Source organism: Molothrus aeneus, chromosome 11 (assembly GCF_037042795.1).
Source record: "Molothrus aeneus isolate 106 chromosome 11, BPBGC_Maene_1.0, whole genome shotgun sequence".
Classification (NCBI taxonomy): Eukaryota; Metazoa; Chordata; class Aves; order Passeriformes; family Icteridae; genus Molothrus; species Molothrus aeneus.
The window spans coordinates 7,725,842-7,745,462 of NC_089656.1; the positions used below are offsets into that span (position 1 = coordinate 7,725,842).

General features: G+C 42.9%; 2 protein-coding genes across 2 annotated transcripts; one reads left to right on the forward strand and one right to left on the reverse strand.

The window, feature by feature from the left end:
- The first annotated feature begins 399 nt into the window (after positions 1-399).
- LOC136561447 (borealin-2-like) lies at positions 400-7,139 on the forward strand. Its single transcript, XM_066557746.1, has 10 exons — positions 400-644; positions 906-1,034; positions 1,992-2,032; positions 2,389-2,449; positions 3,088-3,155; positions 3,914-3,981; positions 4,654-4,692; positions 5,762-5,894; positions 6,110-6,196; positions 6,962-7,139. The coding sequence occupies exons 1-10, from the start codon at positions 488-490 to the stop codon at positions 7,007-7,009; spliced, it is 831 nt and encodes a 276-aa protein (XP_066413843.1). The 5' UTR covers positions 400-487; the 3' UTR covers positions 7,010-7,139.
- A 703-nt stretch (positions 7,140-7,842) lies between these two features.
- Positions 7,843-19,100, reverse strand: DNAJA2 (DnaJ heat shock protein family (Hsp40) member A2). The gene is made up of 9 exons (XM_066557744.1): positions 18,927-19,100; positions 16,180-16,239; positions 15,008-15,228; positions 13,619-13,699; positions 13,163-13,296; positions 11,790-11,986; positions 10,235-10,379; positions 9,933-10,060; positions 7,843-9,450 (listed from the first exon to the last, which is right to left on the reverse strand). The coding sequence occupies exons 1-9, from the start codon at positions 19,002-19,004 to the stop codon at positions 9,262-9,264; spliced, it is 1,233 nt and encodes a 410-aa protein (XP_066413841.1). The 5' UTR covers positions 19,005-19,100; the 3' UTR covers positions 7,843-9,261.
- Positions 19,101-19,621: the final 521 nt, after the last annotated feature.

Below are 19,621 nucleotides of genomic sequence, written 5' to 3' on the forward strand. Positions count from 1 at the left end.
CTGCAGGGCCTAAGGATCATTAAATCGTGGAATCATGCAATGTTGAGGGGTTGGAATGGACCTTAGAGGTCAACTTGTGCCAACGCCTCTGCCTGGGCACGGACAGCTCCCACACGGCTGCTCAAGGCTTTATCCAGCCTGGCCTTGAGCACTGCCAGGGTTGTGGCACCCACAATCTCCCTGTGTTCCAGTGTCTACCACCCTCAGAGTAAACAATTCCTCTATTATCTAACCTCAGTTTCCCCCCTTTCAATTTGTACCCATTCCTCCTCGTCCTGTCACTTACAGGTGCCAAGGCCTGAGGCACCTCCGAGAGGGGCACTCCCGACCCTCTCCCTCCCCTCACGGCGTTCCCGCCCTTCTGACAGAGCCCGGGCACCGCGGGCTCCGCTCGTCCCCCGCCCCGGCGGATCCCGACCGCCCCTGCCTGCCCCGGGGTGTGTCCGGCCGGTCCCGCTGCGGGCACGGCTCGGGCCGGCTGTCGGCCATGGCCCCGGGGAAGGCCCCGTGCCGGCGGCGCAGCAGCGACTCGGGCGTGGAGCCGGACCGCGGGGCGCTGCCCCAGGACAGGGACCGCACCGCGCTCTCCCAGAAGAAGAGGGACCAGCGCATCGCGCTCTTCCTCAGCGACTTCGACCAGCAGGGTAGGGTCGGGGCTGCCCGGCTGGGGAGGGAACGGCGGCTCCGGGCCGGGAGAGCCCCGGGCCTGGAGAGCCCCCTCGGGCAGGGCCGCTTGCCCCGCGCCCCGGGTTGGCGGCTGATGGAGGCTCCAGGCGCTCCCACTCCCCACTCGGATTTCTCCGGATAAATCGCTGTTTTAACTTGCTTTTATAGCGCGGTCTTGCAGTGCTTATACTTGGAAACATGTAACAGGCGTGGCAATAAGACCGTGTTTTGTTTTAAAGCCAAGGAGCACATCCAGGAGATGAAGAAAGAGCTCGATTCGCTTTTGCAGACAGCGGAGAAGGCGTTTGCGGTGGAGCTGCTGACGATGCCGGCTGCCGTCAGGAAGATGAAAAGGAAAGAGGTGCTCGGTGAGAGTGCGTGGCCCTGTGCTCGGGGTGCGGGCAGCGGTGTGCCCGGGGCTGCGGGAGAACACCTGGGAACTTGCTGCCTTTCATGGAAAGGTTTGCTTTGTCTGCCCTGTATTAAGCAGATCAGCAGTGCTGTTACCCAGCAGATGCTCGCTGAGCACTCCTGTTCAAGTAGACTGATCTGTCTATACGCAGGGTATAGAATTAGTTGGTGACTAGTCTGGAGAGTACTGTTAAGTGTGCACTTAGGTAATCTTATTTAATGTCTGAAGAGACAAGAAATAATTACAAACCTAGTGTTTTCTGAGTGTAAAACCAACCATTTTGTTCATCTGAATCTGCTCATCCTTAGCCACCGAGATTATTCTCTTTGTTAATTTGAACTCTCCTGAGCCATTCTAATCTAGTCATATACCTGTGATGATAAGCAAACAAGTTTAATTTTAACTCCCATTGATGCAGAGGTTTAAGATGTGTACACTCAGCATCAGATGTATATTCTAGTGAGAACTGATGTTTCTGGAATCTGCCTTGCAGCTGGAAATTGTAGGGGCCACACAGAGATCAAACCTGAACCTCTTGAAGAACTTGAGTTTACTGTAAGCCTGAGTATGTGTTTTGGTGTCCTTCTGGAGACACTTCTGCCCTAGAGCATTAGCTGTCTGCAGTGCAATGTGAGCGTGTGGTGGTTCTCTGAATGTGGGGGATGGCCTGTGTGCCTACACTCAGGACTCTTTCAAGGATAAACACTGAAATGGCCTCAGATTTTGATTGTTGTTTTGTAGGAGTGACTGTTCTACAAGACTGGAATCTTCTTCAACACATGCTGACCTAGGGTTACCTATTTAACCACTGTAATCCTGAATTACTTGTTTGGCTTCTGAGCCCATAAGAATATTAAGATAAAAATTATGCAAGTAATAGCATCTAAATAAGTCATAATTTCTTGAGTTACAGATTTGCAAGGACGGGAGGAAGTGGCTCTTGCTGCTGCAGTGGTAAGTGTGTGTTTTCAAATCTTATCACAGTTTACAGAATAGAATTCTTCTCTCCCTGCTGTAAATACTTCAGCCAAATGATTTCATTTGGCTGTGTGTTTAAATAGAAGATGATATGAAATGACTCGGCAGCCAGCCATGGTGCAGTTATGAACATTACCTAAAGTTTTAGGATCTTCTGCTGGCAGAAATTCAGATGTTTCCAAAAAAAGCCAAAAAAACAACTGGTGTTTAGCTAATCCCACTTCCTGTCAGTTGCTTTCATGCCCTTTTAGTTCACTGCCTCTTGTAACATAATATGCATCTACTGGGAAAAATCTGATGACCTTCCCTTGTTGGATAAATATTTTTTTCAGACTGACTGCTCTGTAGAAGACATGCCAAATCCCAAACTGGTGAGGACCAACAGCAAAAAAGGCAGGTCAACTCATTCATATATAGCCTGTGGTTCTTGCCTTATCTTTTTTTTTTAACTGGTTTGAATTGAGCATTTGTAAAATGAATGCTAAGCCTGAAGAATACAAGAGGGAAAAGTGCATAACAGACCCCAGCATTCAGTGTGGAGGATCATGAGCTATGCTGCTGTATAGGTACTTTAAAGCATGAGATAAGAGCTTCTCTCCTTTGCAATTTATCAGGGGAAATGGTAAGAAGAGACAGAATTAAGGCTTTACAGTATAGCAGGAGAGCTAGGAAATCCACTTCTCTTTTCTTAGGTTTCCCTTAACATTCTGCCCATTGAGCTTTGTAGGAAATACAAATTTTTCTTCACATCCCCAAAAATGCAATAAGGAGGATACTACCACTGGGGTGTGATTCTGTTTTCTCTGTGGGCTGAGGGATTATCTGGGGTCTATTAACTGTCCTGTGTGTCCCAGTGCCTGTGCTGAACACACACACTTTGTTCTGATCTGTGTCCCAAGTGAATGACATTGGATGGCACAAGGGCCAAAGCTGTCCATGGGGGGAAAATAGGCTTCAAACACGAGGCTGAAGTGGTGTTTTGTGCTCATCATGAGATCTTTATTTTCCTTGTCTTGCTAATACATTTATAGTTAAGGTAACTACAATTGTTGAGTATGAAGATACCAAGAACAGTTCTGCAAAGAAAATAACTAAAAAAGTAAGTTTATTCTGTTTTTATCCAAAAAACATAAGGACTTCATCAGTTTTGACCTGCCACAAGCTCTGCTAGATCCATAAGAAGGCAGGCCAGTGCTCTGCTGTCTGTTGGAAAAGTCAGTTATTTTAAATGTAATATATTTGAAGTTAAGCAAGGCTAACTGTAAATTATTTTCATAATGAAATATGGTATCTGCACTTCTAGTGACTAATTCACACAGGCTGGCAAGTACTGGCATGGCCATTCTCTCTTGACTTGCCAGTAAGTCTTGATGGTTTGAAGAACCATATTTTCTTGAAACTTTATTTTTTAAATCAACCTAGTGTTTAATCCATGTTTTTCTATAACTGAGTAGTTTATTCTTGTCTCTAAGCCAAATCAAGTGTTTTAGTTTTGCCATCTCAGTCTGTCTGGGCAGTGTAGCTCCTCAGCCAGACACTGATGTAGCAAGCTGACAACAAATACAAAAAAGATTCTGTGCAATTACAGACTTCTACAGTAAAAAGGCTTAAAAGTTGAAAGGGTCTATATTAGGTGGTTGGTTGTACAGAACTTCAGTAGGAATAACTATGATTTGGCATTATGAAACTTCTTTTAGAATGTATATTTGTGTATATATATATCTCAAAGGCAACACTATGGGGCTTAACTGCCCTTTTTCAACAGGGAATTTTTACAGTATTGTTTCCTGCAAATACCTATCATTTTGCTTTCAAAAGCTACCTTTTTTAACTGCAGTCTTATATATACATTTTTAGATTTCCAAAACCAGGTCGCTGGTTTCACTGGCCTCTGGTTTAAGTGGCAAACTGAACTCTCTTTCTAGGTAAGACTGATCTTTGATAGCTTATTTAACTCACCTGAATTTTTGAGTGCTGAACACAATTATTTTCAAATATAGTAGCTGAGATTTGAGCCCAAAGGGAATACATCTGATAAGGATTCTTCCATAACCTGAGATGCACTGTGGTGATGTGAAGCTGAGCAAAAAAGCACCTGTAGCTGATGAAGGGATAATGGTGCACAGTTCTGAACTGAGGGGAGCAGTACAGATTCCCAAACAATACTAACAGAAGAGAGCATGTAAGGAAAGCATCATTGCTCTGCTAGTACTGCTGAATTGTTCTGTAATAAGCACCTAACTTGGGTATTGCAGCCCTCCCTTGCCCACTAACATAAATTATTATTGTGTTCTTGTATGGTTTTAATCCCATATGTCACATTTACCTCAGGAGGGCTTTTTCACTTGTGTTTTTCACACTAGTGCCCCCTGTCATGAGGCACTTCAGCATTCTCTAATCCATTGTGTGTCTACCTTCCTCTTAGCTAAAATTTTACAGTAGAAGTAGATGAGGAGGAAATAAATAAAAATAGTAAACCACCAAAATAAAACCCCCAGCAAAACACAAAGCCAATAACTATGTTTTTTTAGTGTCTGTTTACTCTTCTGCTAGTGAAGCTTGCAGAAGGTTGCTAAGTCTCTTTGTTTTCATTGCAGTACCACAAATCTCAAAGCCACTCCAAAGGGAGCTAAAAGGTAAGGAGTTTTCAGTTTGCTCTTAATCAACAATTTGGTTCAATACCAAGACACTATACATTATTATCAATCTAGATGTAACAGATCTTCATGGTCTGCCACTAAATGTGCCAGTAGGGGTGCCAAACCAGTTCCACCTCCTGCTTTGGGTGTGGGTGTTAGCTTACATTACATTATTCTGGAGGCACAGGATTTGATGTCCTAACTAAGTCAGTTAAAAAAAAAAGTAATTAGAGTATAAATGCTATTCTCACTATTTACAGACTTGCATCTCAAACTGGTTCTCAGAGCCCAACCTGGATTAAAATGTCACCAATACTGCTTTATTAAAAGAAAAATAAAGCAATCCCCACAAACCCCTCAACCAAATACACTGATAATCAGTTCTTGGCATCTTGAATAGTCAAGATTTTTAGTTAGTATCATTCTGCATACACTACAGAGTTTGCTTTTGGCACAAGCTGAAGCAAGGGGGTGAACAACTTAAATGGGTCCTGAAACCAGAAAGTGGTTCAGTTTCACCTTGGCCTGCTATAAATGTCAGAGGCTTGTTTCCATGCAGAACACACCCAAATCTTGCATTTTAAAAGTAAAATAATAACTGTTGTATAATAGAAACTTAGGAATTCTGCATGGCATAAGGCACACCCTGTGCATCTGAGAGGTAGCAGCTTTGGTATTTATTGATATCTCCCTCTGTAGTAGACAGATACAGCACATGTCTTATCTTAAGCCCTGAGGCACGAAGTTTCCTCTTTCCAAAACTGTAAACATTCACTGCTGATATTGGAGAGTGGATATTCTTGTTACTGAGTGGCCAAAATGTCATCTTGTGTCACAGGCTTACAAGGTTACTGCAGTGGCAGGCTCATAAAACCTTACCCAGCAGTGCCCATAAGTGCTGCTCATGGTTGGATTTCTGTAGTCTCCTGGCAGAACTGGAAAAATTTAAACATGACTGCCTCTCTCCTAGGTGTATTTTACTACTACTGGCATTTGCTTCATGCTTGAAAATTTCCAGCAGAGCACAGAAAGTTAACCTCAAAGTAACATTTTCATTGTATTCTAGTGCTGGATTACAACAGACTGTCTCAAGAACTTTACCTGCCAGTGGAAGAGCTCAAGGCATGTTAAAAAGAAGTAAATCAGTACCCCAACATAAAAGTGTTCCATTTGTCAACATTCCCCTGGCTGATGGACAGGTATCTTTTTTTTTAAAAAAAACATTTTCAACTTACAGTAGTTGCTCAATACAAGTAGTCTGATAGTGATAGCTCTTGCTATTCCTAAGTGAGATGCTGCTAAACAAAAGGAAAATGGTTGCCAAAGTTCTGCAATGTACAGGGGAGCACATGAGTTTCAGAGAGGTTGGCATGCAGGAAAAATCTTTTAATCTTAGAATTGTTTCTCTTCACAGACACTGTGTACAGCTGGTGGAGACCTCCGTAATATTGATGTGCAGCTCCTGCATCAGGACACAGTACAGCACATCCATAACCTGGTGGTAAGCCTGAACTAGGAGACTTACAGATCTGTGTATTCACACACCTGGTCCCAGGCTTTCATGTCACATTCTGTCATGAATCCAAATTTCAACTCTTTGGAGTTTAAGCCTCAACTGGTTGGCATCAGTTGGAGGGAGGAGGGAGAGAAGAACTGCTGCACATGGATCATGTGTAAAAGGAACTGCACTTACATAAGCATGTGCAGTTTGGTGACAGTGGAGGGGGCACAGGAGAATAAACTCTTCCTTCTGCAGTGCTCTGGTGGCTGTCCTGCCATGTGAGCAAACTGCCATTCTCTTATCTCTCATTCACAAAGGCTGACAAAGCTACAGCTCAGTTTTGAGTCTTCTCACATTCCATAATTCTGTGGCCCTTGCTGAGTAAGAACTACACACCTGTTAAGTCCCTGCTGCAGTTGAACAGGAACAACCTTAATGGTTGTGAAGCAAAATAAAGTGGACCAGAGCTTTGTAGCACCTACTGCCCAATGCTCCTGAAGATGAGGGTACCTGGGCTATTGTTTGAAGTCATGGCAATTATCCAGACACGAGAGATGTTAACTAGTTTACAGTTGTGCAGGTACAGAGACCAGTGCAGCTGAGTCAAGCTAAAGCTCTGGGAGCTGTTCTGTGGTTTTTGTTCTGGCCCTGCCTCTGTAGGCACAGTGGGGAGTGAGTAAGTGCTCACTGCTTGCTTTAACAGTAGGGACCTTTCTTCCAAGTTCTTTTGGGCAGCTTGAGCTAAAATGAGTTTTCCTCCCTCAGAGTGAGCTGACTGTCCTATGTGGAAAGGTAACACCTAAACCAAGTTAATGGAACTGTCTAGTGACTACAGAACATCGGTGACTGCTCTTGCCTGCTGCCTCCCTAGTGTTGAAATCATGTCTATTATGTCTTAATAAAGCTGTATATTGCCCAGTAAATGTTTATATATAAGCTTTTATATCATGTGATGTGTCTTATTAAGTTCCTGTTATGAAGGCTAGCAAAGCAGAAGAAAATTATACTTTTTCTTTATAAAAGGCTTAGGTTAGGTTTTAACTAAATTGACAGCAAAATGAACAGTAGGCTGTATATAGGAAATAAGTTTCTCTAATATCAACTCACAAATAAACTGAAATACAAGGTACTAAATTTTTGAACAGCCTTAAGACACTTCAATAACTTTAGGTATGTGGTAGCATGTATGAATCTAACACAGGAATAAAATTTATTTCCAGTCTTGTGTATGACATGACAGTAATGTGCAAGATGACAGGTAAAATTAGAATTTATCAGGTGCTGCTGGCAGGAGCCCAAATTAATGCCAGCTGAGGACTGAAGCAGAACTGCCCTACAGTGATCAGCTCTTCCTCCACCCCTTCACTTCAGCTACCATGAATCCCTTCCTCTCTTCCCCTTCAAAAAACCAAACAATCTGAATGGAGATTAAAGGTTTAGAGTGCTACTCTATTTTGCAAGGACTTACAAGCAGAAGACAGGTGGTGTAGTTGTTTAAGCATTGCAGGTTACAAGGACTGACTCCTTGCTGAGAGCAGTCAGGAGAAAGGATCAGCATGTAACCATGGCTTCACCAAAAGCAACCCCAAGTTTGAATAAATGAAAATAAAAGACCCACTAGAGAATGCCACATCATAAGTCAGTACTGAAATACAGATCAAACAGTATTTATTTTTGCTTCATTTTTAGAGTCTATAACAAGGATGTTCAGCAACACTCAAATGCCAATGCCTACCCAAGCACATTGAAACCCTTGGAGTTTGTCCCTCCAACCTCATCAATAAAGTGTCAACAACTATCAGAAAAATAACTAAACAAGTCACACTTGAGATTTGTAAAGAAAAGTAGAGCTTCAACTTTCTCACTTAAACAGGAGAGAAACCTTGCTATAGAGGCAGCTCACCAACCCAACACTGTTCATGCACAAGAGTTCCTTAGTTAAGGTCACATTTCTGCTTTGTTCTGGCATTTTTGCCAATTAATAGTAATAGAACTGCAGCTGGAGATTTTAATATCTTCATACTTAAACCAAAGTGCAAACTACTAGAAAAGTAACAAAACCATCTACATTTATTATGTTTCCAGGTTAAACAATTCTTTTTTTAACCTGGAAACATTTCTCTAGGAAGTGAGGCTGAATCAGACTTCGAATAGGATTCAAAGGCTAAGAGAAAGACACCATTATTTCAAAATTTAATCATTCCCCATTTAAGGGGTTTGTTATCTTTAGACTGAATTCGGATATCCTTGTGTTTTCTTCATACAAAGGGGACATGGCTGCAGCCTTCCCTGTGCCCATTTAGTCATCTCTCATTTCAGGAAGAGACTTGAATGTGGCACACAATTGTTATCCAACCTTCACCTAGTCTTAAGGCAGCTTCAGCCTCCCTGTGTTTATAAAATATCTATCATCTACATAGTCTCTTCATACACAGACTAGTTAAAGCCACTGGAAAAGTAAGAGTTACAAGGCAAAAGAAATATATTATACACCAACTGCTTTTATTTAATTTCAGAAACCGTTCACAAGATGGTAGAAAAAAACTTACAACCACTTCTAATTTAGTCTTTCATTGTTCCCAGTCAGCTCTAAACCCATTATGTGCAAAGCCCATTTACCATGCATCTAGATGATAGATACAGGCTATGAAATTCTTGATTCTACTTGTAGCAGCTTATGCAGGTGCAGCCAAATACCAAGCCTCAGGACAAATTGTACACAAACTTTACAATGTAGAATTTGAATTTAAAATATGAAACTTAAAATCTACACAAAACTGGTAAAAATCAAGCACAGATACGAGGACAAACTTAAAACCCATGTGAAAAGGAGTCTCGTCTTCCTTTCAAGTGCTTTATTCTGCTACACAGTCAAAATGAAGATGTAAGCTTGTGGTTAGTTTAAATTACACTCTGTAGATACTATAGACCAATTTAAAAGTTACACATACAGCAATAGATGTCCATTGGTTCATCTGGATTACTTATACAATCCAGCTGGATTGTTGAAAACAAGTCAGGCAAAATTTGAAAGAAAATCCTTGTGCAACTTTTTAGACAAATGTTTACTGGTGGGCACACTGTACCCCAGGTCCATGATGGCTGCTTTCTTCATCAGAACTATCATTATAAGCTTCACGTCTCTGGCCACCACCTGAACCACGAGTGGTATCAAATTCTTGAAGATCTACCTCTTCTGCATCACCAATTACATTGGGAAATTCTGGTCTAGCTGGCAGAAGATCTTCAAGTTCCTGCCCCAGAGAAAGAAATGCATTCAGTATTGCATCTAGAAGACCTAAATAAAGTGACTGGTTTCCCCTAACTTCGAGCAGGTTTGGCTTACAAGTCTATGCTGATGAAAGCCCTGAACTGCAGAGTCATTTAAAAGCATTTGTATCAACTGGAAGACACCACTTCAAGAAAACCAACAGCTCCACATTATCATCAACTAGAAGTGCAATCAGTAAATACAGTTGCACTCCATGAACTTATCACACAGCAACAGAAAGATTCTCCTCCTGCCCTCATCTGTGCACCATCTGCACAGCTCTTAAATACAGCTTCCACAAATTCATATTTCAAGGGCTATTCCCAAGTAACACATGGCCCATAAAAAAGGTTAAAAGAACTTGCATCTGAATTTAAGCACTGAGAGCAAGCCCATGAGGTACAATACAGGCTCTTTGCACACTAGCAAGCAAGACACCACATTTATGCTTGAACAGCTACTTACTGAAAGCTTTTCTGGGCTAATCCAGTTATTTTCAGGAAACTGAACATCAAATTTAATGTAGAGATCCCCTTTCTCAAAAGGATTGCGATACTGTGGCATTCCTTCCCCTCTGACTACACGAACACAACCTGCAATTCAAAGAGAAGGAAAGTAATCAACAAAGTGCTGCTGCAGAGCCATTGTCTCTCCATACAGTTCTGTTTCCCCAGCCTGGGCTCAGTTAACAGGACAACAAGGGTGGGATTAAGTGCTGAAGAGTCACAAAAGCATAATCAAAGAAATCCTTATCAGGTCAAGCCTACCTGGTTCAATTACTTTTCCAGGAGGATATTTAACCACAATCTGACGTCCATCAAGGTGCTTAAATGTGAACTGAAATCCACACAGTGCTTCAACAAGTCCAATCTTGTGTGTCATATGCAAATCATTCACATCCCGCTGGAACACCTGGGAAACAAAGGAGATCTCCTTTCTACTACTGGAATCACAACTCCACCAGACTCATTATTGAGAGTTCATTATTATTTATCCTTAGAATTCAATGTCAGAGCAACAGCCTTTGTATGAAGTGAACCTGATTCTATTAATTCAGATGGCTTAACATGCTTGGAAACTTTGTGCCTGGCCAAGTGTCATCTAAAATAAGCCAAACCGCACCACACACCAAGGTAAGATTCAAATTAAACCAGGCCTGTACAGCAGCCCCAACTTTCACCCCCAAAATCTTTCATACAAGCAATCTATAAACAAAACTGACAACAGTTTGACAGTATTTCACCTGCACTGGAGTATATAAACAACATCTTTGTTTTTCAGCTCTTGTCCTCAAGCATTTCTGCTTTAGCTCCCTTGACCTACAGCAGGACTTTGATCACTTAGTCCACAGCTGTCAGAAGAGATCTTTAGGCCACATAACTCAGGATTCTTAATCAGAGTAAATCTTAAAATTTGTTCACTGGCAGACAAATGGACAGTGGACATTTGTCCATTGAGTCCCATCTCAGGAGAAATTTTAAGAACAAAGTCTATCCAGTTTTACTCATTAGGACAAAGTAAAGACTGGCAGATTAGCAGTCCTTGGCACAGCTTTGAAAAGCTTACAAAGTACCTAAATGAGCAGATAACCAATATTACATCCTTAATATATGACTGTAGTTTAAATTTGTACCCCATGCTACTCTGTCACAACAGAAGACTCCTCGAGTGTAACACACAAACTGTTTCTTATTTCACATAGCTATTAGAATTAAAAAAGGAGCAGTCATCTCAACTCTACCCCACATGAGTTTTAACAGAAGATAAATTGCAATATTTAATTCCAAAGTGCAGTGATTCCAGCATACAGTGAGCATAAGTCTTACCAAACCAGTATAAAGTTTGTTTTGTTAAGTTAATCAGCAAAATCACCATTTTGTGTTACTTCCAGAACCAGAGTAGCAGACATAGAAAGCACATTTGGGGGTTTTATCAGGAGTTCCCTGCCACGTCACAAGACATGGAAAAAAGCCACACTTAGAATTTTGTTAGTGTCACAAGCAAAGCAGACTAAAGTGAACATCCTGAATGGCTCTTCCCTGCATCTACTGTATCAAAGTCAGTCAGAGCTTATCTGAGAAGCTACCACTTGCTAGCAATGGGAGGCACCAGAAGCTGCCAGTCCTCTGGCTAAGGACTTGCCCAGTTTTTTCTGGCTCACCATGAAAGCTGTGTTACACACTAGAAATCTATTAAAAGCTATTCCCCGTCTCTCCCAGAGCTGCAACTGTATCAATTACTTTAAATGAATGGCCATCTATAGAACTTAAATATTAACAACTGGAATAAAAGGCATTTAAAAGATCAACTCAGAAGCATTACCTCATTCTCCTTCTCTTGGAGTAAAAGGACAATATCGCCTGGTTCCACACCGGGAGCCTGATCTGCTTCTCCACTGAATGTAATTCTCTGACCATGTTTCATGCCTTTATCTACATGGACTTCAAGTATTTTTACCTCTTTGATCACCTTCTTCCCTTCACATTTTTTACAGCGGTCTTTTTCATTAATTACTTCACCTAAATAAAGACAAATTTTGAGTTCAGAGATTTTGACATAGTCGCATCCAATTCCTAGGAAAAACTATTTGAAAGCAAGCTGAAGAATTTCCTCAACACAAGTAGTGATTTTGATGTTGCTTTATGAATTCCTCACAAGAGGAAATCCAGGCTTCATTTACTCTAGCTGAGAAAGGGGGAAAGAAGAAAAAAACAAAAGTTCCCTGACTGCCTCATCTTGCAGAATATCCCCACAAGATAGTCCTGAGCAAATGCAGCCAGCAGAACTAGTCTTGCATACAAAAACAGGGAAAGAGAGCCGGTCGCATCAGATTCACCCCTACAAAGGTAATTACTGTTTCTAGCAAACTGAAGGGTGACAATCCAAAATGGCTTCAATGCTCTGTTCTACCTCACCTTTATTTTTCCAGTGAGCTCTTGTCTCTATACACAGTAGCCAAAGTATTAGGGCACATGGACTGTAAGATTTTGGTACTAAGTGCCACAAGCAGATGCCTTTGGCTTAAAACATTAAGCTTCTCACCTTAAACCACCTTTCTGTGAAACAAAGCATAACATTATGATGAAGTTGAAACTACAAAATATGTAGGTTAGGCATATGAAATGTTAAAGACAACATCATTTATGAAATGTTTTGACAAGTCACAAAATACAACTCTTTGTTGTGACAAGTAAAATGATCCACAAGGTGATGTTACTCCTCTGCCAACTGCAGAATACATGGAAAGAAATCATATGAAGGGCTGAACTTGCTACCCCTAATCAGAACCAATTCAGGCAAAGATATCATCTTAATTTGAAGAAGTTAAAAATTCAAAATTAACCTACGATTGTCCTTGGATATCAGGAAATGCAAAAAGACAAACAGCTCCTAAAACAGCAACATCTTGGTTTTTACTTTAACAAAATAGTAAGAGCAGTAAGTAATATTCACATCTAAGTGTTTTTAAAGATGATCAATCCCTACTGCTTGAGCTTTTAGGGTGTTTTTCAGCACATTACACACTGTAAATCTTGCTGCTGTTCTGAGTGAAATGATTTCTCCATGCTGCCACCAGAGTGAGACGCAGCTGACTGGGAAAGGGCAGAAGTGTCCTGGATAAGTTCCTCCTGAGATTTGAGCAGGAGGCTGGATCCAAGCAAGCACAGTGAGTAGCAGAGCAGAGCCTGGCCTACCTTCTCCATTGCAGTCGGAGCACACGGACTGCATCTGCTGCACCATGCCCGGGGCCAGCTGCCGGATCATGATGCGCACGCCCCGGCCCCGGCAGGCGTTGCACTTCTGAACGGAGCCGGCCTTCCCTCCCTGCCTGCAGCACACAGCACCGGTTGCATCAAAAGGAAGTTCTTCAGAAAGAACCCAGAAACCCCCTGCAGCAGTGGGTTAGCATGCCTACATGCCCAGCTGCACTGCCCATTACAGTTAGGTCCTCTGCTCTCCCACCCTTCCCCCACACAAAGCCCCTGAATAGCTCCACTTCCATCAACAGCATCATTCAAGTTCAACAATTTGCTGGTCAGAAAACAGGCTCCAGTAAGTCAAATACTGATAAAGATCTGACACAGGAGATCCTTCATTATGCTATCTGCCAACAAAGCAACCAGAGAACTCAAAAATACAAACAAACTTACCCATTACATGCACTACAAAGGACATTCTTGCTAAGTTGTAGTTTAGTTGTCTTTCCATTATACAGATCTTCTAAAGAGACTCTACAAAATAAAGTATTTCTCCTGGGTTATCATTTAACAACTTATTTTCCCCATGTAATTAAAACACTTGCCTAGGACAAATAAACAAACAACCTATTTTCCTAGTTGATATTCCTAACAAGACGAAATCTGCTATCAAAATAAGATTTTAAGCACCACTTTGGCTTCCCCAAAGTTACTGGAAAAAAAAAATTCCATACATATCAATCTACACTTGTAAATCTGAACATAGTTTTAGAGAAAAGCTGTAATTTAATCAGAATAAACCAGGTAGGATGGGTTCCTGTGTTTCTCAAGAGGAAACAAGCTTATCTAGAATTTTAGGTGCTATTATACAGTCATAATTAATTAATCATTCTACCAGGCAGGTGAGAAACAAGTCTCTGTAAATACTTCAGACAATAATTGTCTATTGTCTATTGTCTAAATTGTCTATTGCATAAATAAGAACACATATAGAGTACTTACTACTGTACTGGGTTTTCCACACCAGAGAGTTTAGTGGGGAGGGGTTAGCATGTCCCCAAGGCCACTTAACTTTTTACTGTTTCTCCTAAAAGGGTTTGTTAGTGGACAGAAATTTTAACTCAATGTATTGAGTTGTATTAAGAACAGGTTGCCTGGCATCAGTATTTACAAATAACAACAAAATCAAAGCTCATTAATAATACACCCGGAGTACCAGCTACTAAACAAGCAAGCATGTGAAGCTAAACAGACTTCACCAAGCACAGTTTGCCAACCACAGGAAAGATGTTGCTTAACTGAAGTTGTTAAAAGGGACCTGCTCAGCAGGCAAAAATCTAGCCATGACTGCAAGAAGAGATCTCCAAAACACAGATGTGATATTCAAGAATGGCTTTGAATAAATAAACAAAACCAAAGCCACCACACACCATTTTCCATTAATTATGAGGTTCAACCATAGTTCCAGCTGGCATTGCCCTATGAATTCAAGTCTTTCCAGAGCACCTCCACAAACCAGAATCTGCCTGGTAATATTTGGCTGTTGAAGGCTTTTCCGGATTAGAACTACCAAACATAATTAAGGAGCAAAACAAAGAAAATAAAGCTAACGAAGTGCATAATTCAAATAACCTGGCAAAGTATTTGGTAGTTTTCTAGATTAACCAACCAAGGAAAGTAACTCCAGATGACTGGCCCTTGCTCTACACACAACATGCAGCTCTGAAGAGCAGTGCAGACTGCAGAGGATCTCAACTGAGAAGTGTATCAAGAACAGAAACCAGCAGCGTTTCTACGGTCAGGAAAGCTTCAAGGCACAAGTTGCAGCATCAAGGTACTCACTTGAGTGGATGCACCATATCTTCTCCTCTTCTTCTGCCATTGCGACTTCTGCTCTGGCCACCCATGAAATTGAACAATCCCCCACCAAAGATATGGGAGAAAATATCGTCCATGCCACTGCTGCCACTCCCTTCTCGCAGCCCCTGCTCTCCATATCGATCATACAGCTCACGTTTCTCAGGGTTTGACAATACTTCATAGGCAAAGCTTATTTCTTTGAACTAGAAGAGGAAACAGAGTCAAAACAGTGCACGATAATTTAGAACTTCAAGGCAGCATTCTGTGAGTTTCTCCCCCTGCATGAACACCTATCAATTAAGAAGGTACACAATGAAACACTTGTCCCTCATTTTAACATAACTTATTCTTAGCAAGACTTTAAAGTCAGACTTGGGCTTAGTTTTGTTACATCTTACCATAAAATAAGACATTTTACTGCAAAAACTTGGTTAGCTTTGTTCTTTCCTAGCATAAGACAGATTTCTTATAAATTAAAAAAAGTCCAAAAACCCCCAAGTACACAACAGTGCAGAAGCCACAAGGCAGAATATCCAACAGTTAGATACTAACAGCAAAGACTTCAACATGTTGGGCACTTCAAATACACTAACAATTAAGTAGCTCACTGAAAGGTATATTAATGTATTTGGCAAATTAGTATCGTTTCATGGTTATCTCTGCTCACCTCTAAGCAGCCATCAGAACTTCAGTCTGGTTAAAGATAATCAGCTGAGTCAACTTAATTGGTGATTTTTAAATTGCTTTCAGTGTAACAAATCTAATTCAATCTTCCCACATATATAATTTGGTTTATGCTGCAGCAGTTTTAAAAATCTCTACACGTACATTACTCCATGTTGGAAAAACTTGAAAAATTGGCAATCTTTTTCAAATTCTTACAGAAATGCCATGGCCAGATGACATTATCTCAGGAAACGAGCAGCAGTTTTTTCCTCAGCATTACCTTCTCAACCAATTTGAGCCAACTGCTGCATTTTGTCATGAGGTGCACTGGCAGATTTTGAGATTGGGGAGAAGTTGACCAGACAATACTCCCTCTCACAGTATGCTCAACAACTTAAACAGCAAGCCCCCAACACCTGTATTCAGTTCCTTAGATGCTACTGCAATAGAAAACTTAAGGTATTTTAAAAAAAAAGAGTCTTTCTTACTTTATCCCCAGCATTTGGATTCTTATCAGGATGGTATTCCTTGGCCAGTTTTCTGTATGCCTAGTTGAAAGAGGTAGAAAATTATTTAAAATTTGCATTAATCAGTTCTTTTCTGAGAAACTCAAGTAATGTCCTCAGGAAGAAAGAAAATCCTAATAAAGCAAAGTGTAAATATTATAGCATTTCAAAGTCACTCATACATTGATACGACCTAAAAAAATTTTAATATTGCCACATGTATACATTAACCAGACTCACATTCACACACAGCTATGGCACACAATAGCCAGAACTAGTTCTCCTGCTTATCCTCATTAACTTACAGGGAGAATCCCATTTGATTTCCATTGAAATGACTTGCTCTTTAGAACCCACTCAAACCCTACACCACAACAGCAAATTTGAACCCGTTTGTCTTTGCCCTCAACCACAGCAGTTCAGTAACAACAAAATGGCTGCCTCAGCTTCCATTCAACCCTAGAACCACTCCTCACAACAATCATTTCCTTCTTCCCTGCCATCACTAATGGAAGGGTTCACCTCACTTTGAGCTCAGTGTATGAGTTACATGTGCAGAAATGTACAGAGAACTGCTTTTATTTCAGTTCTCTAGATCAGCAGGAGTAAGTACAGCCAAATCCCCAGAAGGGACTTTCCAGGCTGCTTTTTTCTGACCAGCACTCTGACATTCTGGACCACCACTGGTTCTTCAGCAGCCCTTCATCTGTTCTGCTTACACTTGAGAGGATCAAAGCAAACAACACAGCAGGCAGAGACTTCTCCCACCAGAGCTAATGACAGTAGGAACTTCAACCCTTCCTCTACTTCACCTCAACACCATCAGAAGCAATCAGGGGACAGATATTAATAAATTACATTGCATACAGTCTTTTATTTTTCAAATTACACCTATTAAAAGACTACAGTGATGCAACAGCAAAAAATTGAGGTATCAATTCTTGGATTTTTCAAACACTTTATTTCTGAATAACTGAGCACCTAAAGTAACTCTTCAGAAATACAATATTAAGAGCTTTACACACAAAGCTTTACAGAAACCACAACTTCTCAGCTTCTGAACAAATTTCCTTTTTTTAGATCCATTCAGTTATTTCTCATTATTGAGTTTATCTTGAAACACTCTGTACTTTTGCATGCAATCAAGACATGATAAAGAACCAGTGAAATAAAAACTGCTGATATTACAAGCCTAATATTCTGAAGCACAGTAACTGTGAAAACCAAAACTCATACATCTTACTGGACAAATCACCCATGAGGAACAAAGCATAATGTTCCACAAACCTGTGTATTCTATGTTATAATGGATGGTCTCCATATATTTTAAGTATTACAACCAAGAAAAAAAGCAAAACACCACTAAACTGATAACCTAAGTAACATTATCTAATGAGGGAAAAGGGAGCTTGCAATGGTGATCTTTAAAAAGAGAAAGCCCTTACATCTTTTCTGATAACAGCATTCCAGGCCAGAGCAACTCTTACAACTACCCATGGCCCTAAAGGAAGCCATCATTATTTCATCAGAACCAAATCCAGAATCAAGATCTACACTGGCAACATATATAACGTCAGTGAAAGTTAATTTAGCCACTGTAAAAGCCTGTTCACTCAGCTCCTTCAGACCAAGGTTCGTTTTAATATTTCTATACTATTATACAGGTTAAAATATCATATTTGAAAGCACCCAAGAAACCTCTTAATGACAATAAGATACACAGGAACTCCTTGGTGTTGCAGACAGTTGGAAAATCTACATTCCACGATTAGTCTAATATGTGGTAATTAATACTGGGTGGTGCAGGCTATGCTAGCAGAAAACTGCTCCGGTTTTCATTCTTAAAGGACACTGATAGCTTTAAGCGAACCCTGTAATAAAATAAAATATTCTGGTGGGCAGTGCCGTATACCAAACACAACCTTCTCAGCGCCTGCCCTCCATCTCCAGCACAATTTCAACACTGCAATTGCCTAGCCCTGCACAAATTAGGCTGCCGCGTGCATGACGGGTAAGGCGCAGTTGTTGGTGCCAGCACCACCCACCCGCGGAAGCCTCTGCTAGTGAACCGTCTGGTTCATTCTCCTCCCTCACGTGGAAACGGTCATTAAGGCCTCCACAAAAAAAAAAAAAAAAAAAAGAAAAAAAAAAAAAAAAAACCAAAAACCAGGAAAAAAGAAAAAAAAAGTGCTTTAGCCATTACAGGATGCAATTGCTATAGTGACGACCTGGCTCCAAGTTTTCACCTCCCCTCTTTGTTTACATCGCCTTCCCGCGTTCGGCCTGGGAGGAATCGCATCTATGAGCGAAACCGAATCCTCCCCAGGCCTGCACGTGGGGCAGACAATGGCACCGGTGAGGCTCGACCCGCAGGGATTCTCAGCCCCGAAGAGCCCTTGCGGCCGCGCACGGCGCGGTGCGGCGGGGGCGGGACGAGCCGCTCCCGCCCGCGCTCGGAGCCCACGCGGGACGCGCCGGGCCAGGGACGCGGCGAGCGCGGCCGGCCGGGCCCCGCCGCCCCCTCCTCCCGCCGGGCCCTCGCCCTGCCCGCGGCCTCCCCGACCGCTCGGCCCCGGGCGCGGCCTACCCGGCCCCGCGCCGCGCCCGTAGCGCAGCCGCAGCCCCGCCGCCCGCGCCCTGCTCGGCCCTGCTGCCCTCGCCGCCCGCGGGGCCCTGCCCGGCCGGGCCCAGCACCCCCCCACCGCCCGACCTCCGCCCCTCCGCCGCACCTTCTTGAGTTCATTGTCGGAGGCGCCGGGCGGCACGCCCAGGATGTCGTAGAGCTTCGTGTCGGCCACGTTGGCCATGGCGGGGCGGCGGCGGGGCCGAGCGGGGCCGGACGGGCCGAGGGCGGCGCGGGCAGGGCCGAGACCGGCGGCAGGACACGGACACGGACCGGCCGCGACGTCACCGCGCACGCGCTGCGTCACTGCGCCGCGACGCGCGAGGCGCGCGGCCCCGCCCCCGCGGCGGCCCTGACCCAGTTCCGGCGCGGCGCGGCAGGGGGCGCCGTGCCGGGGCCCTGAGGGCACGGCCGGGGAGCGGGGAGCGGGCGGCGCTCCGGGAACAGCGGCGTCGGCTGTCCCGCCTGGTACTGCACAGAGCCAGCGCGCTCCAGGAGACCTCTGAGATCGTCCAGTCCCACCTATGACCGAACACTTCCATGTCAACCAGACCCTGGTACTGAGTGTCCTGTCCAGTCTTAAACACCGTGAGGGACGGTTACTCCACCGTCCTCCCTGAGCAGCCCGTTCCAGTATCTGTGAAAAAATTGGACCTTATATCCAACCTGACCGTCCCTCAGTGCAGGTTAAGACTCTTCTCTCATCCTGCCACTTACTGCCTGGGAGAAGAGCCTGACCCCACCTGGCCGGGGCCTCCTTTCAGTGAGTTGTAGAGAGTGATAAGTTCACCCCTGAGCTTC